The 26223-nt window shown below is 39.5% G+C and overlaps 1 protein-coding gene and 1 pseudogene across 1 annotated transcript in view; both read left to right on the forward strand.

Annotated features, from left to right (window-relative positions):
• LOC132650722 (zinc finger protein OZF-like) overlaps positions 1-26223 on the forward strand; it is a gene marked incomplete at its 3' end in the record, with an annotated part of 126935 nt that overhangs the window by 70574 nt on the left and 30138 nt on the right. Inside the window, 2 exon segments of the mRNA XM_060376060.1 lie at positions 11396-11411; positions 20663-20684. Of these exon segments, the coding sequence (XP_060232043.1) occupies positions 11396-11411; positions 20663-20684 (38 nt within the window).
• On the forward strand, positions 19381-20656 carry LOC132650666 (NEDD4-binding protein 1-like; annotated as a pseudogene).

Raw genomic sequence — 26223 nt, forward strand, 5'->3', positions numbered from 1 at the left:
AGCAACAGAACAAGAAAATTTGAACACAGGGAACTTCCCAGAGACTCATACTCCAACCAAGGACTATTCATGGAGATAACCTAGAACCCCTACACAGATGTAGCCGAAGGCAGTTCAAAGTCCAATTGGGTTACATAGTAATGGGAAGAGGGACTGCCTCTGACATAATCTGATTGGCCTGCTCTTTGATCACCTCCCCCTGGGGGGAGCAGCCTTACCAGGCCATAGTAGAGGACAATACAGCCACTTTTGATGTGACCTGATGGACTAAGATCAGAAAGGAGAGGAGAACCTCCCCTATCAGTGGACTTGGGGAGTGGCATGCATGCAGTGGGAGGAGGGAAGATGGGATTGGGAGGGGAGGAGGAAGGGGCTTATGGGGGAATGCAGAATGAATAAAGTGTAATTGATGAAATATTTAAAAAAAAGGGAAAATATTTTAAGAACCTTAATGACTTTTAAAAGTGGAGGAAAACATGGAGTTAGTCAATTTACATGGAGCATGTCTCGCCCCTGGGGGCAATGGTCTCCTGAACCTACTCAGACCTCGGACACCACCACTGCTAGTTCTAGAACTGATGCAGGATGTTCCAACGAGGGGGTTAAGGCTTCTCATAATATTTCCTATAAGCCCACACCTGTTTGTTTATATCCCCCATTTCTATTCATTATTAGCCAGATAGAGCCAAGTAACTGTGGTAATGATACTTGCTTTTTTGCCCAATGCTGGAATGCTAGTGAATTTAGGTACGCCCTGGTTACTCGCATGCCTTGCTGGGTGCCTGTGCCCGTTGATGGCCCTCACGCTATGACTCTCTTCAGACAGAAAAGGGATCTTGGAATTACAGCCGCCATTGTTACTGCCATCTCATTGGCGGCTGTTGGAGCTACCACCGCGGCATTAGCCAGGAGTCATACTGTGCAGAGTGCTCAGACCCTGAATAACCTTTTAGCCATGCCTTAGATCTACAAAAAGGAATTAATACTCAACTAACAGGAGGCTTGATGGTGTTCAATCAGAGGATTGACCTCGTGCAGGAGCAAATTGATACCCTATGGCAAATCGCTCAACTTGGCTGTCAATGGAAGTATGCTGGACTTTGTGTCACTAGCATACAACATGAGAATTTTCCCTGTGCTGCAAATCTGTCTAAACAATTGTAGATCTATATTTTAGGTAATTGGACTGGAGAATTCGATACTACGATGGAGCAGCTGAGAGTGGCCATTGTCACGGTAAATTCTACCAGAGTGGACGCAGGACTAGCCACAGGATTATCACCATGGATTGCTGCAGCCATGAATCATCTGAAGGAATGGGCGGGCATGGGAGCGTTAGCAGGCCTTCTGGTGTTGGTCACCTTGGTTTGCCTGTGGTATATATGCAAGATTAGAGCCTCACAACAGCGTCATGCAGCCATGACCATTCAGGCCTTTACAGCCATTGAAGCAGGACAGTCTCCCCAAGCATGGTTGGCTACCATAAAAAGTCAAAATGTTACGCTCAGGATACGAGGCTAAGCACTGCACTCAGGGTCAGCCGCTTTCGACCCAGAGAAGAGCATGTCTGATTGCATGCGGGTTGATGCCCCAGGTCCCACCTCTGAGAAAAAGGTATCAGACGGGTCTGATGCTCTTTGGGTGGATGACACCTAAATGAACATCAGTACAAAGTCCAATTTATTTCTATTATCAGAGATCAGACCTATACTCTTGCCTGATTTATCTAAAACAAAAAGGGGGAACTGTAGAGAGCTGCGTAATGCCGCGCCTTAAAGATGGAGCTGGTTTCCACCTTCCACCTTCCTGATGGTGAGTGCTCTCTGTCACAAACAACTCCATATTTGCCTAAGGCTGAGGATCTGGCTTGCTTCCATGTATGTGGACCTATCTGCATTGCCCACGTGGCATGCTGGGGTTGGCTACCCAGAGGCTATTTAAGCTGTGGGCTGGCTTTCCCCAGGGTCAGATGATTGTTCAAGGTTCCTGAATAAACTGCATTGAAAAAAAAAAGGCATGAGGCTTCTGTGCATGTTGAACCCTAACAAAGTATTAACATTTAATGAAAGAATGTTTAAAGATATGAAACTGAAGCAAACCTTTTTATAATTAGCCCTAGCTGACTATGCATTAACCTTTATCTCATCCCCTTGTTAAATGTCAAAATTCCAAATTCCAGGCTAAGTGGGAACACCCTCCTTTCTCACCAATGCCTTTAGTGATCTTTCTTGCTACTCAATGGAATTGTAATGTTTGACCAACTACCTGGATTTCTGCATACCTTGCTCAAGGAAGTAAGCCTCTATTCTCATTTAGATAACTCGTTAAAATCTTAGTAGATACATAATTTCTGAGTAGCCTTCTGACTGATACCTAAGATCCTCTTTAACTGCTGTGCTAGTCTGCTACATACATATGTTACGACATTGTATTATTCTTCCCGTGATTACTGAAGTTACTTCCCTGAGTGTATGAAAGAAAAAACTATGTCTATTTATTTTCAAAACTTTGTTTTGTTGTAGAATTCTTTATCCATAGAAATAATCTAATAGCTATAGTTTGAATTAATGAATTAGTGAATAAAGAAACTTAAAGTCATACATGCAAGTACCTTAATGTGGCTTATTTTAACAAAACTTTAAAACAAACATTATATTTCATTTAAAGTTGCCAATACTGTCAAGTGTCCATCTTTCTTTTATTTTTTTCTTTTTTATTATTATCATTTATTACAATTTATTCAATTTGTATCATGGATGTGGTCCCCTCCCTCATTTCCTCCCAATCCCACCCTCCCTCCTTCTCCCCTTATGCCTCTCCCCCAGTCCACAGATAGGGGAGGTCCTCCTTCCCTTCTGTTTTACCCTAGCCTATCAGGTCTCATCAGGACTGATTGCAGTGTCTTCCTCTGTGGCTTGGCAAGACTGTACTCCCCTACCACCAGGTGGAGGTGATCAGAGAACCTGTCACTGAGTTCATGCCAGAGAAAGCCCTGTTCTGTTTACTAGGGAACCTACTTGGATACTGAGTCTATGGGCTACATCTGAGCTGAGGATTTAGGTCTTCTCCATGCATTGTCCTTGGTTGGGGTATCAGTCTCTGCAGGGTTCCTTGGGTCCATGTTTTTTTTTGCAATGTTGCTATCCTTGTGGAGCTCCTGTTGCCTCGACATCTTTCTGTCTCCTCCTTCTTTGATAAAATTCCATGCCCTCTGCCCAAAGTTTGGCTATCAGTCTCATATCTGCTTTAATACCCTGCTGGATAGAGTCTTTCAGAGGCCCTCTGTGGTAGGCTGCTGCCCTATTCCCTGTCTTCCTACTTCCAATGTCTAATCACATAGGGGGCAGGGAGGAGCTGAGGGAGGGAGGATGGGATTGGGAGGAAAAGAAGAAGAGGGCTACAGCTGGGATACAAAGTGAAATGACCTGTGATTAATATAAAAATAGACAAACATGATTAGCCATCTTTCTTTTAAATCTGTGTGTTTAAGATTTTGCCTGAAACACAAAGTTAGTTTAATCTTTTAAAAATTGTAATACATTTAAAAACTAAACTTAGAAACAGATAATATTCCTTAAAGAAAAACACTTCTGTAATCATAAATTCTATATTCATTAAAATTTTATTTTATCAAATGTCTAGAAGCATTATTTCTCAACACATTTCTGTTATTTTTGGATTATAAAATGTTAATCACAAGGAAGGAAGAGACTGGACTTCTAGGCCTCTTTCATTGAACTTCGTAAGCCAAGGCAAGTCATACAAAAGCTCACACTATACCATTAACACATGTTAAGATACATGAATTACAGTGAATTCTTTTCAAATGTTGAGGCTCTTCACATGATTTCTGCTTTTTAAAAACCAGTGTTCAAGTTTGGATTCTGGCACACAATATATTATTTTTCATTCACACGAGGAAAAGACATGTTTATGTCTTTAAAAGGAAAAGACATGTCTATAAAATTAAGAGCACTTTGCTACTGAAAGGGGGATCATTAATGAATTATGCTCTCTGTTCTCATTTACTTTTGTAATATTCATAAAAAACAAGCTATTTATCCAGAAAAAAATACAGCCAACCATAAAGTGTATCAACCACATTTTCAATCTTCCTTACATTTAAGATGATTTAGTGATGTCAGGAATGGTGATGGGAAATGGTTCAGGTGACTTACAACTATTCCATTTTGTTTTTCCTGGTTTGGAAGTTGCTTAGCAGTAAACAGAATTATTCTGGGATAAGTGTACCTTATGGAAGATGGAGTTGGTAGGTGATGAAATCATAAGGTTTAACTATTTGTCACTTGCCAGACTGGTTGTTAATTATGTTGACTTTACTCTGTTATCAAGTGAAACCTGATTTCGAGCCCATTGTTACACTCTACAAGACAATGGGCCACTTGGTTATCTTTCTGTGTAGAATTTTATAAAGTCAGAAAAGATTCCTTACCCCAGAAGTTACAATTTCTCAGTTGGCCTCATTCAATACCCGACAGGCATCAGCATTTCTTCCTTAACTATTTTCTGTGCAGCTTTGCTATTGAAATGTTCTTTGACACCTCAGAAGAGTTGCTCAATGACATCTGGGCTAGTGTTTAAAAGTAGGACTAGTGCCTCTTCTGCTGTACAATCTTGTATGAAGCAATGAGACTGAATAGCTTCTTCTTTTCATGTAGACTAAGGGATCCACAGGATATAAAGCCATGTTGCCATCAAGGGACATATATGAAAGCTATGTCATTTATATCTTGGTCATTTATGTGAAAGATAGTTAGCTCTAGCAAGAACTGTGATCCATTATGGTTGAGCAACTGGACCTATGGTCTTCTTCTAGTGGGAAAGCTTATTTGGTACTTCCTGAGTTAAAAGGGGGAAAGAAAGCAGGAATCCAGAAAATATGCAGTGAGTCACACCCACAGCTCTGGAAGGAGACAATGGTGATACTTGTACTTTTCAGAAAGCTTCTTGCTTGCATGTATCTTCTTTCTCAGTTTAGAAACTTATTCAGCATAGAATTGATAATGATGAAAAAAATACAAGCCAATAAATAAGTCACAGCAAAAACACACTCGAAGAGGGAAGCTCCACTCTTTAAACTCTTTTTTAGAGTACCTAGAAGTATAATTGCCTTCAATATGACATGCATGTGTTTCTAAAGGTCTGTGGTGACTGCCAAGGGTTGATAGAAGATGAGGTCATCAGTGAAACAGAATCCCTTACTTTGATCCTGCACTGTATTTTTTTAAATCTTGTTTGTATGTTTGATACAGGTTCTTGATACCTAGCCCACACTGGCCTGAAAATCTCTAGGCCATTGTCTACAGACTTATGAATATACAGTTTTGTCATGCTAAGTGGTGAGACTACGTGTACAAGTTACAGTGGCTGACAGTTTAGTGTCTATTGATAGCTTTATTTGAAGTTTATTGTTAACTGTTGTTGTCAATAAAAATCTCAATATTTTGATTTTACCAATGAAGACTCGGGAGACAGCTGCTGAGGTGAAAGCCTGCTAGCTCAGAGAGGTAGAGAAAGCACCTAGTTCATCTTCCTCCTCAGCCATCCCAAAAGAAAAAAGAAGCTTCCTTCCCCATGCCTTCTCAAAACACCCACAGATCTGAATGTCCTCCCCTTCTACTTACTGTGAGTCTCTCTGTCTTTCCTTCTGACTTCCTCTTACTTTCTGTTTGTTTGTTTGTTTCCTATGTTTACTCCCTGCCAACTGTTTGCTTCTTTGCTCTGCCTCTTTAACCTATGGTTGAGTTTTTTAAATTCAATCAGAAATGTCTTGGATTAAAGGTGTGTTCTAGTGCCCAATGACACCACAATTAAAAATGGGTATTTCCAGTAAACAGCACAATCTATAGGTTCACAGTGTGATCAAATATCCTGCAACAACAACAACAACAAAAATCTCCACAGTGATTCATGTTCATAACCTAGTGATTTCAAGTGACTTCTCCAGACACACAAACCATAACTGACAGTGACTGGACTATCTAGCTCTATTTCTGTATAAGGTTGCAGCTTTTAAGCATAAAAATGAAAAAAAAAAACAAAAAACAAAGCTATAATACAGATTCGCAGGTAGCTCCAAAACAAAAATGAGCACATTCCTTCAACAAAAGATAGAAGAGCAGAAGAGGAAATACTCCAGTTACTTTTTAATGGATAACATTATTCCAGTGTTCATCATAGTGTAGTTGTTTGTGGATAGTAAAATCTTCAGGTAATAGGGGCATAAAAAATGAGTGTTCCTTCATATACAAATATTCATATAATAAAAAAAAAACCTTACGTCATTCAAAAAAATAAAAAAGTTCAGCTCAGGTTTTGCACATAGGCTCTAGAAGTTCTAAAATTAGCTTTGTTCCTTGAGGCATGGATCTTCATAATTTCAATTGCAAATGTGCCATTAAAGCTTCCCAGCACATTGCAGAGGTCATGCTATTTACCTGTACAGTAATGTAAAATTCTTCACTGTACATTTTCCTCAAAATTGGCTGATCCCTGGCATCAGCTCAGAAAATGAATATGGTTCTTTTATATTAAAATCATCAACTCACAGCATTTACCAAAATTACAAGAGAACTCTGGCATTGCTGATGATGGAAATGTAAACATATATGCAAAAATTATACTACAAGCAAGATAAAGTCATTCTTAGTACCTTACAAAGTATGAAAAGAGATGAAGCATAAATAAGCCTATGTGAAAAAAGACAACATTCACTAAAGAAAATTCTCTTAAAATAGTGGTTAGCTAGAACCCTTGTCACACTAGAGAATCAAGAGCTACCTTACTCAACAAGAGTTTTGATTTGAAATGCATTTTGAGAAGAACCTCATAGTGAAGAACCAGGAGATTTCATGTCCAAAAGAAAGACATACAAATGCTATTGTAGTCTTAAAGTTATACAAATTTTGATGTAAATTTAAAACCAAGATATAACTTTTGTTAGACTATTATACAAAGTTAAATGTAACTTTGGTAAAGTAACATTTATTTGCCTGCGTAATTGTCATCTAAAGACCTACTGCCTTTATCTGCTAACCTTGGCCTAGTCTTGAGAACTTCTAGTTTTTGCACAATCTAATCTAGGTCAAGAATGCTTTTAGCCTCTGAGAATTATGGCTGCATAAGCTTACCCTTTCTTGTACTTTCTGAGCTCTAGGCTGACTGGTTCAATTCAGCTGTTCTGGGTCAAATGCCTCTCAAACTGACTGATTAAATCTGGCTTCTCACAGTTTCTCACTGCATAGCTCTACTTGGCATCCAATTAATTATAGAAACCTCTTCTAAGCTTCTGGCTCCTTCTCATTCTTTGGCTTGTTCTGTCTTCACCCCTGTCTAGCTTGTTCTCTCTTCAACCTCTCTGCAAAACCCACACAGTTTAAAATTGCCTCTCAATTCCACAAACTGAACTGCCACAAAATGAACTCCACCATACTATTTCCCAACTCACTCTCACCCAAACTGCTTGAAGAGAATTGAGTAGAACTCAGAGATCTGCTTGTCTCTGTCTCATGAGTGCTGGGATTAGAGGCATGTACCACCACACCTGAACCAAAGCTTTTCTTTACTTTAAACTTGCTCCATACTACACTGGTCTTGAACTCAGAGATCGAGTAAGGTCTTTGGATGTGATGTCTTTTCAAAACAGCCATATTCTGAATTAAAATTTCCCTACCCCCCTTGGCTTTATTCAATCTCAAACCTTTATTATTAAGATTTATTTCTTGTAAAGAAAATATTCAAGTTTATGATTCATTTTTCCTCATTCACTTGGATAATTTTTGAAGATAATATGATGTCAGTTGCACAATTAGAGAGGCTTTTAACAAGCCTGTTTAGCAAATTTTTAGCTTACTTTGATTGGCTTTTTATATAACATGCTGTTAGAGGTATTTTTTAAATGCTTAACAGTTTCAGGTTTGCATGCAAATTGAGAATATACAAATAAACACATGAGACAAAAATGCAACCTTGATGGATAAATGTTTTGTAAGACTGATGCTTCCTGAATTAGCACAATTTGCATTTTCTGAGATTGTAAGACTTCAAGTGCACCATGATCTTCCACACATGTGAAGCAGGTGACGAAGCACTGATAGAATTTAACAAACCTCCTCAGCCTTCTTCTAAGTGTCGGGATCATGCCCCAGGTCATAAATCTGGTTGCCATCTATTTAAGAATACATGAAGAAATCCAGGAATGAGGTACTAAGTCAATTGTATCAATTTAGCTTCCAAATTTAAAAAGTGAAGAGGATGAGATGCCTAACATTATTATTAAGACAACTATGAAATGAAGTTCCTGTACTCATGACAAGACTCAGACAGCAAGATCGAATGGAAATCAGTTACTTTCCTAACTGTCTGCTTGATATCAGTGGTCTGCCCTTCAGACTATCAAAGCAGATGCTGAGCCTGATGGGCAACTGTTGGGCAGAGTGAATGGAATTTTAGGTAAGAACTGGGAAATAGTAAGAGCTGGAGAGGACAGGGTCTCCACAAGGAGAGCAACAGAACAAGAAAATTTGAACACAGGGAACTTCCCAGAGACTCATACTCCAACCAAGGACTATTCATGGAGATAACCCAGAACCCCTGCACAGATGTAGTCCAGGGCAGTTCAGAGTCCAATTGGGTTACATAGTAATGTGAAGAGGGACTGCCTCTGACATAATCTGATTGGCCTGCTCTTTGATCACCTCCCTCTTTGGGGGAGCAGCCTTACCAGGCCATAGTAGAGGACAATGCAGCCACTTTTGATGTGAACTGACAGACTAAGATCATAAAGGAGAGGAGAACCTCCCCTATTAGTGGACTTGGGGAGTGGCATGCAAGCAGAGGGAGGAGGGAGGGTGGGATTGGGAGGGGAGGAGGGAGGGGCTTATGGGGGGATGCAGAATGAATAAAGTGTAATTGATGAGAAATTTAAAAAATAAAATAAAAATAAAATAATCAAAAAAAAAAAAAACAAATGAACCACAAAAACCTTTTCAAAAGACTTCACACACAAGTTTGGCACTGCGCTGCCATAGGAATGCACAGAGGCAATGGCAAGAAGGCACAATAGCTGCTTGTCACAGACTTGTCCTCAAGTTAAAACTGTCAAAAGAAAATCTTTCTTTTTTAAAAGCGTAAGTTTCCATGTATCATATGGAAAGTGTCGGAAAGGAGGCTTCAGCAGTGCACTTGAAAAGTTCCTTGTGGTTGGTAAAATAGATCTGGCAAGACGGCAGCCGCATCAATTACCCCTGTCTCTCTTGAATGGTGGCAAGGCAAGTGAGTAGGACAATGATTTATAGAACTACTTAACAGCTGTCCAGCTGTGTGGGTAGTATCTATGGGATGTGTCCATGGAGAAGAAAGTAAAATCAATCCCGTAATGAAATATTTGGCTGTACTTGGTGAAAGACAAGTGGCCTGAAATGGAGTCCTCCTAACAATTTGGTGAGAAATGGGGGTGCACATCCTAGATTCTGGTGCAGGTGAGAAAACACATAAAGAAATGGTGGAGGAAATTGTCTGCTCTAGTGTATGGGGCTGGGGATCCAGCACAATACACGTTTTGCATCCTTAGAAATCTTGACAAAAGATATAGATAATTAGATAAGTGTAAATTGTTTCAAAGCCAAAATTTAGGAATTTAAAAAAGAAACCAATAGCTGTGGCACATGCCTGTAACCCCAGTACTCAGGGAGGCAGAGGAAGGTGGATCTCTGAGTTCGAGGACATCCTGGTCTAGAAAGTGAGTCCAGAACAGCCAAGGCTACACAGAGAAACCCTATCTCAAAAAACAAAACAAAAACAAAAAACCCAAAACAACAGAAAGAAAATTTTAAAAATGAGAAGCCAAAATTTAGCTGTACATATGATCCTTTATAGCAGCTGAATTGCTATTCCCACCCATGAAATACCATCCAATCTTTTCTTATCCTAACCCAAACATTTTACCTCTGATTTCCCCTTCTCCACACCCATTTACTGTCTCTAGTTACTGAGTCCACATTTTCTCTTCAAATATTATGATATTATGGAAAATAATCCTTGCTCAGGCAAGGATTACATGATATACATGATATCATATATCACATGATATACATGCTTTCCTCAGCAGTCAGTTTTGTTAGCAAATTTTAACTTTTCAGAAAATATTCTCAGACACAGCAAAGGACTTCTTTTGCTTAATTTTCTTTATTTTATTTAAATGTCAAAAGCAAGCAAGTAGACAAACACCAACACAAAAACAAAAGAAATTGTTTTTACAAGAAGCTTGGTGTTAGGTTGAAATACAGCGAAGTAGTGAACAGAAGATCCTGGACCACATTTCCCTTCCATGACCAACTAGAACCGATGTTCTCTATTTGTGGGTCACAATAATAGACATCCTGCATATCAGATATTTACATTACAGTTCATAGCAGTAGCAAAATTATAGTTATAAAGTAGCAACAAAAATAATTTTATGATTGGGAGTCATCACAACATGAGGAACTGTATTAAAAGGTTGTAGCAGTAGGAAGGTTGAGAACACTGAAATAGAAAGCTAGATGGTCAATGGGCAGAAGAAAGACTGAGCAGAGCAGAGATGTGGCTGGCTGCAAGTGGAGGTTATTATGATTAGAGTTACTTCTTGGCAGTCTGTGCTCATTATCCATGCACTGTAAGAATTGCGATATTAGCTCATTCCCAGCATGACAGCGGTACCCCACATACAGCAAGAATCAAAAACCTGACTAGAATAAAGTGTCCTTCACTCTTTTTTTTTTTCTGTGAACCTTATTCCTTTTCATAATATTTCAAAAGTGTTTGGAATCCTATTACATGCTAATGCAACCAAATAATCTTTAAAGTACTTTAAAAAATGATTACTGTTCATCAGACATGTTTTCAAAATGTCTTTATAATTCTTTAAACATACCTTACAAAGCTATTGTAATGCCTTTTCTTATAATAAGTCCTTTTATTCTTTGAATGGTAAAAATCATTTAATATGAATAGAATATCACAACAAATGGTTGGATATCTGTTAGCTAATTTCTTTTTTTCTTGCATATGTCCTCTTGATTAATCAATTATAATGTTTTTATGTCTTTTTATCTACAGGAGTAGATGCTCCATGGTTTCCAACTAAGATTATATTCAAACAGTGAAAAATTCTGTGTGTCTTAAGTAAACATATTTGCCCACCAATTAAACACAGACTGTCAGGAAGTGTTACTTACCTGATCAAAGTATTTTGATATGACAACAGTCACAACTTCTTGCCGTGAGTCTATTAACCGTTCACCATTGGTATTATTTTTTAAATTTTTTTACTACATTTATTTATGTGTATGCTATATCATGGAGTGGGTGTGGAGATTAAAGGACAACTTGTTAGTCCTTCAGCCAAGTAGGTCCTAGAGATCCACGAATGTGGCACAAGCATCCATGAACTCTCCTACCAGTCATTGATATGATTTCTAAATAAAGTTCATCCCACCTCCTTAAAATAAAAATTATTTACAAAATATATTTATTTAATTTAACAAATAAATGTACCTAATTTAATAATATAAGATATTTAAAACTGACTGGACTAGTTATATTCATAAGGAATTTCATAATGAAACATTAGAGACTATTGAAATAACATTTGTAATATAAAAAAATAAAAAATAAAAATTGCTCTGATTTCCACCCCCAAGGAAAACTGATTCTGTAATTTTGGATTATTAAACCACTTTCTCTATTGATCTTTCAATGCACTTAAAAATTAATATATTTAATCTAGACAGAAAAATGGTAATTAAAAATTCTACTATGCTATTCCTGTCTTTATTTTGTGAAGCTCTCCCTTGTTTGATTGTTTAAAGCAAATCATCCCTGCATTTGTTTTAATCTTTCTACTATTCAGTATAAATAGTACAAAAATCAGAATTTATTATTATGTGTCTCTACATGAACATGAAACCAGATGTAACTCTAATACGTAGAACAAAGCAAATCATTTACCTGGAAGTTTAGAACATTTGTTTTTGGTTTGTAATTATAATAGCCAAGGTATGTGTTTGAATATTTCCTTTTTATGCAAAAGAATAGCAAAAAAAAATTACACCTTTCCTCGTTTTCTTATGCCATGTGTCTAGTGATGTTGTTGTTGTCTTGTATCTGTAGCATTGTTGTCCATTGGATTTTTTTTCTAGAGTAAAAGTGACAAGACAAAGGGCCATTCACATGTCAGTTAGCTTTAGTTAGCCCCAGTCCTATTTATGGAGGCTAGCTAGCTTTGCACAGTCTGTAATCCAGGCTAGTTTTGAACTTGCAATGTGCCCACTGTCTACGTGTCTGAGATAATGAAACTGCAGCATTACGCTCTGATAGATTTTTTTTTAGCTACTTGTGAAGTGAGCATCTCTTATGTTCAATATTATGATTTATTCTTAGGATAGTGTCTCTTACCTTTGTTGTTTACTTATCTTATGTCTGTCATTTTGTTAAAAAACTTTTGAGCAAATAAATATTAACCTTGTGCAGCTTTGTAAAATCAGAAAGCTTTGCAGCTTTCTGAATCTTTAGCAAAATATCCCAAGGAAAAATACTTTTTACTAGAATACATTTCACAACGTGCTTGTTGATTTGTCTTTCTGGAAACTGATGTTTAGATGACAGGAAATCATTTTCTTCCTACTATTTGCTGAAATGTAAGGATGAGAATTTCCCTTGACCCTGTTTTCTGAGTGACTGAGTTCTGATTTGTTTGCTCTTCACAGTAGAAGCTCAGTACAGTTCTAACACACACATGGTTCTGACACACTCAGATGTGATTTTTCCCTGCTACTGTTTTACTTTTTACATTCTTTGCCTTTGTTGTTTGTTTGTTTTTACCAGATATCAATAATGTTACTACATCTACCATGTGACACTGGTTTATTCTGGGTATCATGAAACCCCCTTCCCCATAAATCACCTAGTGTACTTATTTCTCTAATGTCCTACATTTGCTTTGTATTTGTAAGTTGGAAAATTGCGAAGACAGTAAATTGCACTTGTAGGTGACAAAGAAAATACTTGCTCAGTTTTTATCCTTGAAGAATGCACTGCTGATCTGTGGCTGAAAGACCAACTCAAAACAGTAAGACATGCATGTGTCAGCTTTGTAAAATTATGCACACTTGGGTGGCCATGATTATGCTATCTATTTGACATTTCAGAAAATAATTTATCAAAACACAAAACAACACACCCATTAAGGCAGCAGATTGTGGAATGTCTTGGCTAGATCAAGTTCCTAGTACTTCTGAGTATCCATCGTTTTGTTTTGAAAGTTCTGTAGCTATTTCTACAAGAAGTTAGGGGAAATAATGCTTGGAACTACTAAGCATACTCTTTCATAAAGAAAAGATATAAAAACATATATTTCCTGGACTCTGACCACTTGATTTTATTCATGATATAGATCTCACATTTCACTCTAGTGTGTTTACTCTGAACTGAATCCTATCCTTTTGAGGTTACAAATAAGTGAAAACTGAGCATATGGAAAGTACTGAGGTCATGATGTAGGCTTAGAATAAAAAAAATTAAGTGACACCATTTTTTAAGTCACCACAGTCCCTCAGGAAAGGGTAGGCCCCTATAAGCTCTGACCCCTTCTGTAATGAAATATTGAGGTGCCCAATCTTGTACAGATGATACAAGAACTAGTCCATACTCAGGTAAGCAACCTCCCATCCATGCGAGGCAGGTAACCTTTTTATATCACAGTAAGCTACAAATACAAAAAGATGTGAAATTAGTAGGATGACTTATTGGAAAGAAGGTATTCAATGGGGGAAGGAAGAAAAGACAAAAATAGCAGTGTGTAAGAGGTACTAAAATTAATCAGATACATGTAGTGAATCTATCATAATAAAAAATGAGGGATTCTCTAGAAAGAAGGTGGTGCATAGAAGTAGAAAGAACACTAGCACAATAACCTCTAAATTTTCTGCTGGAATGAATATTGCAAAATTAAAAGACAAGCAAGTGTCTCTAAACCTTTATATTTAATGGGGTGAATGCATTTGTGGAGAATATGGCTTTGTGCATGTGGGTGCAGGACCAAATAAGACCAGAAGAAGGAGACATATTCCTAGCAGCTGGAGTTGTAGGTGCTTGTAAGCTGCCCAAAATGATTTCTGGAAGGTGAACTGATATTCTCTACAGTGTATGATTCTACTGCTGAACCAACTCTTCAGCAATACAGATATGTCTAGAAATTAGTAAATGCTGAACTGTTGATAATGCTGAGATACACAGAATCAGAAATTTACTATCTATATTCTCACTTCTTACATAATCTTCTTCCCTTTAATATGGGAAGGACTTATCATGTGAAGATTATCTTCTCATGATTGGATTGTGATGTCTCACACAGATGTAATTCAATCCAGATGTAATGGTGCAAGACTCTCCAGAACTCAAGATGCAGAGGTATGTATATCTCTGTAGGTTTCAGGACACATCTATATAGCAAGTTCCAGGCCAGTAAGGGCTACTACAAAGTGAGACTCTGCTTTGATACATACATACATACATACATATACATGATACAATTATTTTAGGTGGAATTCTTTATATTTCAACAGAACTTGAAAAATATTGGGCAGAAAGAGAAAAAGCCAGAGAGCTTTTGAAATGAGAGTGATACAGACAATTCTCTGTGTAGCTGGGAGAAAGCAAAAAAGCCATTATGGTTGATACAGACTGAGAACTATGTAGCAGCGACCAACTTCTTCTGACAGCACTTCAGCCACTGTAAGAGGTATGGAGGCCCATGTTCTCATAGAGAATCACTCAAGAAACCTGAGGTGTTCCTTCAACAGAAGGTATGGATAACCTCTTATCTTCCCTGAATGCTGGGAACAGATGTGCATTCTGTCTGGGTGAAGTTTGTGTTCCGAGTCCAGAGACCAAACTGGATATACCCCCAGACATTCATCATAAGCTTATTTTTTTCTATAAATCTATAGAACCTATCTTTATGGAAATCATCATATATAATTTATAAAGTGTTTTGATGTAGTCATATCCAATCTTTATTTAATTTACTTGTTTTTTCAAGAAGATATAGGTATGCTCTGTTGCATACACAGGATTGAGTTCATTATCACTGGGAATGATTGTTTATTTAGGTTAACTAAATAAACCCAATCTCTGTGTGGTGATTTGGTTATACAGCTGTTTAGGACTAACAGCAGCGTTACTAAAAGATGTATCAATAGTAAATATTAATCGCCACTTACAATATGAGAAGAATCCCTTTTTACAACAAGATTATTTTACTTGCTAATTACATGAACTTAAATGGATTTATTTATTTATTTATTGCATTAATATCTTCAACGAATTTTTCTTTTTTAATTACTATGTGTATGGGTACATATGTTCTTGTGGTCAGAGGACAATTTGTGTTATCAATTCACTCCACCATGTGAGTCTCAAGAATTGAATGCATATATGCTCAGGTGGAAGGCTCTTTTCTTTCTTATAGTGCAACATAGTTAAACACAATATTCAATATCAGTAAATACTGTCTGTAGACAAAGAAACAACAGAATTAGCCTAACCTTCATGTTCCCATTTGTAGAATAAGATCTTTTCTCCCCAAAACCCGCCACTACTATGAATACTCTTAATCTTAAAGGGGAACATGTTACAAGTTTTAAATAAAATAATATGTATATAAACATGTCTTAAATGATGTTTTCTCTTAGAATGCCTATATGTGACATATTGCAACTAGAAGCACGTGTTATAGGGCCAGAATTTATGAAGATGGTGTCATCTTCATTACAGTATGAATGCTCTGCAGTGCTCAAACTGTAAAATGTAGCAGGTAAGAAATCCACAGCAGATAAGAAACCATTGTCTGCATGCCAGAGGGCACTCCCAGACAGAGAAGGCAGCTTCTGATCTCCGTCCTGCTAAGGTTCATCCTGCTGCTGCATTTGCTGCTGCATTGACTGTTACATTTGCTACTGCTGACTTGCTGGTTTGCTGCATTGCTGAATATCCTGAAGACGAAGATTGGACTTGTCCCAGGAAACCTGGAAATAGCATAAGAGCTGCATAAACATCAGGAAATAGTCCATAGAAATCTATGGCCCTTTCCCATTTATCATTCTTTCTCTACTACCTAGTGTCTGGGAGTTGGAAGGGATTAGGTTGGATAATAGTTGGAAGGGAGGTAGAGTTATAAGAAACCCAACAAAACAGACAAATATTCCAATGAAGGCTTTGTTGAGACCAATTAGGTTTTACAATATAATTTAATTTTCATGAAATTTTGGAACCAGTTGTTATTTTACTACCAAATTATGTTTTCAAACAAATTTATCATGGTAAGTCTTACAGCAGTAGAATAGTAGTATCTTACAGGAATATTTGTACAGATATATTTAGGCAGTTGATAATTAATAAAGGCATTTAAACAAAAATTAATGATGGATTTTACATAATCTTACTTTATCAATTATTACACCTTGTGCTAACAGCAAATTCATAAAGTAGCTCCATTAGTGATATCAGGGGTTTAATTCATAAAATCAATGATGCCTGAAAAATCAGGAAACTTGAACTAAGTAAATGTGTTTTTTTTTTAGAAAAAGGATTCCCATATTTTTTTATTAATGAACTTCCTATTAAAAGGCACCCAGCACTTAGAAATACATCCATCTAAAAAAATCCAATTTTGTGAATCTTGAAATGCTTTTTCAAATCTGTAATCCACCTTGGAGTAATCGTTTACTTCTTATTTGAAGCTAGAATACTTCTAATAGTTTTATGGGTGTGAGACTCACATCTCATATAAACCTGTATGTCAGTTAAGACCCTTTCTCCTCTCACAATTTTAGATATTAAAAGGACTTCCTGCAGTTACTATACAATGAGAAAGCCTCTGAAAAACCACATCAAAACTGTTGCGGAGGAATATTGTGCCTGAGTGGCATAAACAGAGAATACAGATAAAGCTATGATATTGTATTTGTTTTCTAAATAGTTTTGGATTCGCTATAACTGTTATGTGAGTTCCTGGTGAGGAACCGTGACTTCATAGACTTCATAGACTCATGTGTGTGTCTGTGTATATGTGTGTGGTGTGTCTGTGTGTTCCTGTGTGTATGTCTCTGTGTGTGTTGTTATTATATCGAAATAGCTACTTGAAGCTACTTACCATTTTTTCTTTCATTCTGAGATATCCATGCAAATCAGATAGTCATGCATTCTATATCTAATGTAAGGATCATTCCATCCTCTCACCACTCCTGACTCTGTATCCACAGATCAAAATAACTGTCTTCATTACATGCCTTTTTGAACAAATACTTGGTGTTCTGGGTACCACTGAAATGGTTCCAGACAGCAGGGTGCAGAGGTCTATTTTATTCTGAAGTATTACCACCTTTGATGCTGTCAAAGCAACTGTAAATAATGAAGAAATGTATCATATAGCAGGAATACCTTTACTTAATATGTGTCAAAATAATGAATGATGGACTATTTATACTTTATTAAAATTTATTTAAAATATATTAAAACTATTATAATGAGACTAGTTCATGGGAATTATAATTATTTCAAAATGAGCTCCTGGAAAAACAGTGGGGGTTTCTGTGGGGTTTTAGCAATGATTTTGAAACGGAAGTGGAAAGAAACTTAGATAAGTTGGAGAAAGACAATGAGTTAGCAGTTGAATGTCTGTTGCCCTCATAAAGGACCCCAGATCAATTTCCAGCATCACTGTCTGTCTCATGATTTGATCATCCTTTTCAATCCCGATGGGCAGCTTATTCATATGTGCATGCCTCAACAATGCTATACACATGACATACACAATACATGACATAAACATATTTAAAAATACAGAAAAATGAAAGGAACAAGTTGGCTCTACAGGGCACTTTATGAAATCTATACCCCATAATAAACTAACTTCAATCAGTACTTTTCCAGAAAGCAGAAGGACAAAAGGAAAAGCAGGTGAATTGAGAAAAGACCCACACTGTTGCAAAGGAATACCAAAATTCTCCACCCTGATGCAGAGGAATGTCCAGATATGCAGTATGAGATAACATTGCCCAACAACCAGTCCAGAAAATCATAGCTCACCAAATCAGATAGGGGCAGGACTAGATGTACTGCTCACCTAAAATGATCAAATCATTGTAAACTTCGAACACCCTACAGCATCATCATCCAATAAATAGCATGTGGAACTTGAGTCCAACTTGGCAAAAAGCAAAAGGAATTAGCCTGGTTTGTTTGTTTGTTTGTTTGTTTTTGTGTTTTTTATTGTTTTTGGTCTGTTTGTTTGCTGGAGGAGGGAGGCAGTTGTAAAGGAATTTCAATCATGCTACCTGGCTGCTCTAGCAAGGGGTTACACCAAGAGATCTTCATGGGCTGCCTGCTGGGACTGACACACCTGAAAATCCCCCTGTCTGAAAGGCTGACACACCCTTAGGACACACCTTAATCCCAAACAATGTAAGGAACTCTAGTTTGGAAAGAGAGAGGGCCTTGATTGGAAGTGAGGTCTAGTGGAGGGGCAGACAAAGAGCCAATCAGAGAAGGACTCCTCAGCAAGCATCAGAGATAGGATCCGCCCACCAGGAAAGGGAGGCTTCTTAAAGAGAGTGCAGCACTCTAGAGCAGCTCAGTTGAGTTCTCACTGTGCAGTGAGGTGGAGCTGAGTGCTGGATCGCCACCCCACCCCCTTCCCTCCAGCAACCCACCACCCATTGTTGATTTTCTGAGTGCGGTTCTGTGCTGGTGAAGAGAGGCACGTGAATCCCGAGAGTCAGAAGGGACCAGAAGTGTTTGCAGTGGAACCCAACCTGATCGGGAAGGAGAGAACCCACCAAGATTGCAGGAGGCAGAGGACATCTGACAGAAAGGTCTCAGAGGAGAGCAGACGTCTGAGGGAGAGCCTCGGAGGAGGAGAAATTCCCTGGGATCCTCTGCAGAGGATGCATCTGTTTCACCTGGCTCCTGCTGGAGAACACATAGGAGGTTCCATTTTGGAGAGGGGGGAAACTGAAGGCCTAGAGGGGTTCCTCGGGAAAGCCATGGCGGCAGTTCTTTGGGCCTTGATCACCGTCGCGATCACCAGCCTGCTTGTACTTGGACTTGCAGCTGTCCTTCTCTACTTTCTCTCCGAGAAGCTTGGACCAATATGTGTCCAACAAGAACGTACCTCAATAGCCTCTGGAAAAGCAGCACTACTGCAAGAAGTGGTAGTCGTGCAACAAGCGAAATTAGCTGTGATGTTACTGAGGCTGCAGAGACACGAGAGAAGGGGAGTGAGAGAACCGAAGGCCCTCGAAGGAGAAACTAGGGTACGTGATGGGTCAGGGGGCCGGGATGGACAGACAGCCCATGGAACCTGAGTCGCCCCTGGCTCAGGAGGAAACCGAACAAGGGCAGCAACCCCCACCACCTTTCCCATTGGCCCAGGGAGGAACGCCTGACAAGGGTTTTCAACAACCCGCGGGACCTGTGCTTGCAGAATCTAAGGAGCCTCCCCGTGGAAAGCATTCACACTTAGGGGGCTTGCCTGAGCCTAAGCCGAGGTGCCCCCCAATTTCTGAGCCACTCCTGCAGCAGCCCCGGCTGTTTCCTTCAGAGACAGGATCCGCAGAATTGGGTGGATCCTATGAGGACCCCACTGCCTCGTTCACAGGGGTTCAGAGATTTCAAGAGGCCCTCAAGACCCCATACAGTCTGGCCTTGAGAAATGAGCCCAGCAGGGCAGATCTGAAGCATGTGGTGATAGACGGAAGTAACGTGGCCATGGCCCATGGCCTGAAAAAGTTCTTCAGTTGCCACGGAATAGCCCTCGCCGTGGAGTATTTCTGGAAGCTTGGCAACAGAAACATCACCGTGTTTGTCCCGCAGTGGAGAACGAGACGGGATCCTCACTTCATGGAACAACACCTGTTGGGCCAGCTCCAGGACCTCAGCATAGTGGCTCTGACTCCTGCCCGGATGGTCTCCCGAGAAAGAATCTCTTCTCATGATGACAGGTTCCTATTGCACCTGGCAGAGAAGACCGGGGGGGATCATCGTGACCAATGATAACCTGAGAGAGTTTGTGACTGAGTCGGCGTCCTGGAGAGAAATTGTTGCCAGGAGACTGCTTCAGTACACATTCGTGGGAGACATATTTATGGTTCCCGATGACCCTCTGGGAAGGCACGGACCTCGGCTGTAAGAATTTCTTCAAAAGGACCTCTTTCCTCCAGACAAGCAGCTGGTTGATGACAGCGGCCCGCCAGGCATGAGCTCTTTGGACTCTGTCCTCAGGAGCCCTAGCCCCAGCCCCAGCCCCAGTCCCAGCCCCAGCCCCAGCCCCAGCCACTGGCCACCACCCCAGAACCACGGAGCCTCTCCAAGCCCTGGGCTGCCTCAGCAACAGCTCTTCACTGTCCCGGTCACACTGCCTAGGATGCAGCAGAAACTGGGCAGGCCCGCACAGAGATCTTGGGCAGAGACCAGCGAGTTGAGGGAGGCGCTGATGAGCATCTTCCCGCACTCTGAGCAGAAACGGAGAATTGACCAGATTCTGCTAGCTCATCCATCCACGATAGACCTGAACACCCTCCCTGGCCTCGTGTTGGATGCAAAGCTGGGCTGAGACTGCACTCACGGTGTGGTGGGGAGAGGACAGGAGAGGGAACTAGGATCTGCCACCTGTTGGTAGTTCCTTCCCTGAGGGAACATTGCTGTATGGTATGGGAGAAAGGAGTGACAGATGTTTGGTGTACACAAAATGGAGATTCTAAATGAACAGAAACAGGGAGAAGTAACTCCCACAAATACAGACCATTGTGTTTTGTTTTGTTTTGTTTTGTTTTGTTTTGTTTTGTTTTGTTTTGTTTTGTTTTGTTTTGTTTTAAGTTGAAATTTCCTGATTGGCAACCAGGAAGATAACTGCTGTTTAAAGTCCCTGGATTGTAGGAGAACGTGATGATGAGTGTGAGCTTCCATTCTTCAATGGGATTTTCAAAAGAGTGGGATGGGTTTCAGGTAATGGGACACTCAGAGAAGCAGCTTTTGCCTATATTTCCACAGGTGAGCAGAGCCTAAGGGTTCCATCAAATTGCAAAGGAGCCCATCCCCAGTGAGAGAGGATTCCCCATGAAAGCCTCTACTCAAGGAAGGAAAGGAGGCAGATAGAGGGCAACCCGGAGCCATGGTCCCACCCGGAAAGTTGATACCACCCACAGCCCCTGCACAAACACACACACAATACCAACACCAACACCAGCTCCACAACCGCCATGCCCTTGTGCAGGAAGAGCTCATCGACCTGACTGAAAGAGGACAGTGAGTTCCTGAAACAGACAGACGGGAAGACCTAGATCCTGAAATGGACATTTGCTGAGGTTACAGATGTTCGAGGGGAAAGTGGCATGAAGGCATGAATCTTCAGGTGGATTTTTCCACTGTTTAGTTTAGGGGAGTGGGTGATAGTCTGTGGTGGAAGTCTGAAACCCAGCACAATGTTTCCATTCGGCTGAAAGATGCCAGGAATGAGAGAGATTGAATCAGAGGGTCCTTAGGACAGCCTGGTGAAGGGGGTCGGGGGAGGGTTTGCTCCTTCTGTGTCCTCAGTTGAGTACAAGGTCAGCTGGGTGCTCTCCATGTCTCTCTGAGCTAGTGGGATTTCCCCTGAGCAGGTGGCTCTTGAGTCTTCCTTGCTAAAAAGCAAAACGGATTGGTGGAGGGAGGCCGTTTTAGAGGAATTTCAGTCCTGCAACCTGGCAATGGGGGGGGGGGGTCACACCTAGAGATCTTCATGGTCTGCCTGCTGGGGCTGGAACGCAGACACCCCTGAAAAGCCCCCTGGCTGAAATGCTGACACACCCTTAGGACTCAACCTTAATCCCAAGCAATGTAGGGAAGTCTTGTTTGGAGAGGGCAAGGGCCTTGATTGGAAGTGAGGTCTATTTGAGGAGCAGACCAAGAGCCAATCAGAGAAGGACTCGTCTACAGGAGTCACAGAGTGGAGCTTTTCTAGATTCCACCATTTGTCTGCAAATTTTATGATTTCCTTTTTTTTAATTGCTTAGTAGTATTCCATTGTGTAAATGTAGCACGATTTCTATATTTGTTCCTCTGTTGAGGGACATCTGGGTTGCTTTCAGGTTGTGGCTATTATGAATGAAGCTGCTACTAATGTGGCTGAACAAATTTCCTTGTTGCATGCTTGAGTATATTTTGTATTTATTTCTATGCAATATTAGCTGGAACTTGAGGAAGCACTATTCATAATTGTCTGAGAAAGCACCAGATTGATTCCCAAAGTTTTGTACAAGTTTACATTCCCACCAGCAGTTGAGGAGGTATACCCTTTCTCCACAACCTCTCCAGCATGTGTTGTCACTTGAGATTTTGATCTTAGCCATTTTGCTGGGTGTAGGGTGAAATCTCAGCATTGTTTTGTTTTGCTTCTCTCTGATGACTAAAGACATTGAGCATTTCTTTAAATGTTTCTCTGCCATTCTATATTCCTCTACAGAGAATCCTCTATTTAGCTCTGTACCTTATTTTTTAATTATCTGATTTGTTGTTTTTTAATTTCTAGAGTTATTAATATATTTTCTATATCAGCCCTTTTCAGATATAGAGGTGGTGAAGATTCTTTTTCCCATTTTGTATGCTAGACCAACAAATATAAAAAGTTTCAGCCCAGGTGGTCCTGCAGGGAATGGTGCACCTCCAGGGTCCAAGCATGTAGATGACCTAGACCCCCTGCTCTGATGTAGCTGATTGGTAGCTCAGTATCTATGTGGCTTCCTGAGTAAGGGGAGCAGAGGCTGCCTCTCTCATGAACTTTGTTGCCTACTCTGTGATCACTTGCCCTTATTGATGTGGCCTCGGTAGGCCACAAAGGAAGAGGATCCAGGTGGTGCTGATGAGACTTGATAAGCTATGGGCAGATGGCAGGGGACTCCACCTTTCAGTGGGCCTGGGAGGAGTTTAGGCAGGGGGCTTCAATCAGGGTATATAGTGAATTAATTGTAAAAAAAAAATAATTAAAATTTAAAAAAAGAAAATAAAGGACCAAAGCATAGTGACCTTATGCCTTGAAATTGAGCTGCTCACTGAGAGCGTACTTTCAGCTACCAGTGATTCTAAATCTTCCTAATGTTGCTACCCTCATGATTTGGAGACCCTCGATCATAAAATTATTTTCATTGCTACTTAACAGCTGAAATTTTGCTGCTGTTATGAATCAAGTGAATATCTAAAATGCAGAATATCTGATATGTGACCTCTGAGAAAAGTTCTTTCAAACCCCAAAGCTATTGCAATCCACAAGTTGAGAAACACTGAGCTAGACTTTCAAGCTCCATTGCTGTTGACTGTATGGGTCTGAGGACATGGTCGTTAGAAGTTCAGCTTCCTGTGAACAAATTTTTTCCTCATCATTATTGACCTCTCAATTATTAAAGAGGTATTTTGGCTCCTACATATCTCTACTTTTAGTTTATGTCTAAGCTGACTTGGAATTTGGAGAGGAAATTAGTTGCTGATGAAATCCTCACTAAAGGGATTTTATATACCTCAGATTATTTTTCTTTTTAAAGTAGTGAATTTACATAGAGCTCCACATTAAAGTGAAAGATATGAGCACCAAATTATTGAGTTTTCTCAAGCAAAATGTTTCTCCCATTGTAGCTAAAATCCATGCAGCAAATGATTTACTGATTTCACCTGCAACTTAGACTAACACAGATAAAGAGTCATTTGCTGTGGTTTTCAGCTCTCCTTCTGGATGGCTTTGAGAAGGAGAGTTCAGTGAAATGTGATATATTTGTGTACACAAAAAAGAAATTCACTGGGCAAAGTCTGATTTCAAGAAGGGACCAATGTTTCTTTCATTTATAACTGTCTGAATCTATACTGTATTTCCAAGTTAGAGACTGACTTGATAAAATCAATATTCTTGAGAAAATTGTCATCAAATTTACTAATTCTCCATTCTAAGTCAATCTTGCCACAAACATATCCACCATATCTTCTACTCCAGTCTTAAACTGTTCATTCCAAATAGATACTAAAGCACCCACCTGTTCCCATAGAATTATGAATTTAACTTTTTATCATATAGTGAAGGTACTTTTGCCCTTTGCTTTTTAGCACATGAGAGAGCAATGGTAAATTATTATCTTGGAAGTAGAAACTACTTACATCAAATCTGCTGACCCTTGGGTCTAGGTTTCCCCTCCTCAGAACTATGAACAGTAAAATCCCGCTCTTTGTAAGTGATGCAGTATCTAGAAATTTTTTTTTGTATGTTTTGTTTTGTTTTACAGCAGTACACATAAACTTAGACTGCTTCCATATTCTTGTGGGACTCCTAACAGTGGGTGCAGTGTCTGACACTTTTGCTTGTTCTTGGATCCCTTTTTCCCCTACCAGAGTGCCCCATCCATCCAGCCTTGATTTGATGGCATGTGTTGAGTTTTATTGTAATTTGTTACACCATGTTTGGTTGCTATCCCTGGGATGCCTGCTATTTTATGAAGGTAAATGTAGAAGTGAATCTGGGGAAAGGGAAAATAACAAGGAGGAAGTCAGAGGAGATGAGGGAGGGGAAACTGTAGTCAGGACATATGAGAGAAGAATATATTTAGAAAGAAAGGAAGGAAGGAAGGAAGGAAGGAAGGAAGGAAGGAAGGAAGGAAAGGAAATGCATTGATTTTAAATGAACCTGAATCTCCATGAAAAAAAAATGCAGTGAAAAAAACTACATTCTAGTTCATAATTTTGTGAGAAAATCTTGGTAAATTTTCATAAGGTTGAAAATTTTAATTTTATATGCAAGTATGTTTTTCTTACATTGTTTTAACTTGACTCTTTTTACCTGGGATAGATAACTGCTCTTATGTGCTTGGCTTTTATTCTACTCTAGCAAACAATTTGGGTTTGGTCATATGGTTATGATTTTTATGTTTATTGGTTGAAGAGTGAAGATTAGTTCTCAAGTCCAGTCCAGGTATTTTGAAATATAATCTACACAACTGAATTTCTAAACCTTGGCAACTGTTTAGAAATATATGAAAATAATACAGCAGCCAACACTTATATAGAAGAGTTTTTCATTGTAATATTTGAATGAATAAAAAAGGTGATTCAAATTCTATGCCACAAAAAAGCAGTTTTTAAACATGTCCTCCCTGTAATTTCAACTTATATTTTCTGACCTATTGAATGTTCCCACATTCTACTTTGGGAATTTCCATGACATGGTCACTCTCAAAACAATGCAAATAATGCAAATTAATATAATTCAGGAACATTCATGAGGGAACTCCTCAGTGCATTGCTTAGTCTTTACTGTTAACACGGTTGGGTAGAAAACACACCCTTTGGTGTGTTCAAAGGCTATTTCTAGAAGTAATTAGATTAACAAGGCATTAACCCATGCATAGTTTAATCCATTGAGTGATTCAAAATTTGAACAGACTGTTGAGAGTCTGTGGAATTGTATTAGAGGGAGCAGGTTAGAGGAATTGGGTAGATGGAGATGAGCCATCCAGGGCTAGAGCCAGTATGGGTCTTCTTTGTTGCCATTCCACTCTGCTCTCAGTGTTTCTTGAGGTGAAGAAACTCCACTTTCTTGATCCCACTGATAGGCTCTGTCCACTCAAAGGAAGTAAGCAACCAGTGACAGAAATATCTGTAACCAAGAAAAATATAGAGATGGCTAAGCACTTTAAAAGTGTTCTCCTTCACATGAACTCAGTGGAGGGCTCTTTGACACCCCCCAGGGGAGGAGTAGCCTTTCCAGGCCACAGAGGAGGACATTGCAGCCATTCCGGATGAAACCTGTTAAACTAGGGTCAGATGGAATGGGAGGAGGACCTCCTCTACCAGTGGACTTGGAGAGGTTCAGGAGGAGATGAGGGAGGGAGGGTGAGATTGGGAGGGAATTAGGGAGAGAGTTATGGCTGGGATACAAAGTAAATAACCTGTGATTAATATAAAAATAAAAAAATATATAAAAATGTGTTCTCCATCCAGAAGACCCAAAATCTATTCCCAACACCCAAAATTGGAGACTCATAACTTGTGTCTCCACAGGCAGAAGCATAGATATAGTACACATAATCTCATGCAGGCACAGACAGACACATAAACTTACAAAAATACCTTTCAAAAGAGGCATAACTAACA

Source organism: Meriones unguiculatus (assembly GCF_030254825.1).
Source record: "Meriones unguiculatus strain TT.TT164.6M chromosome 13 unlocalized genomic scaffold, Bangor_MerUng_6.1 Chr13_unordered_Scaffold_28, whole genome shotgun sequence".
Taxonomy (NCBI): Eukaryota; Metazoa; Chordata; class Mammalia; order Rodentia; family Muridae; genus Meriones; species Meriones unguiculatus.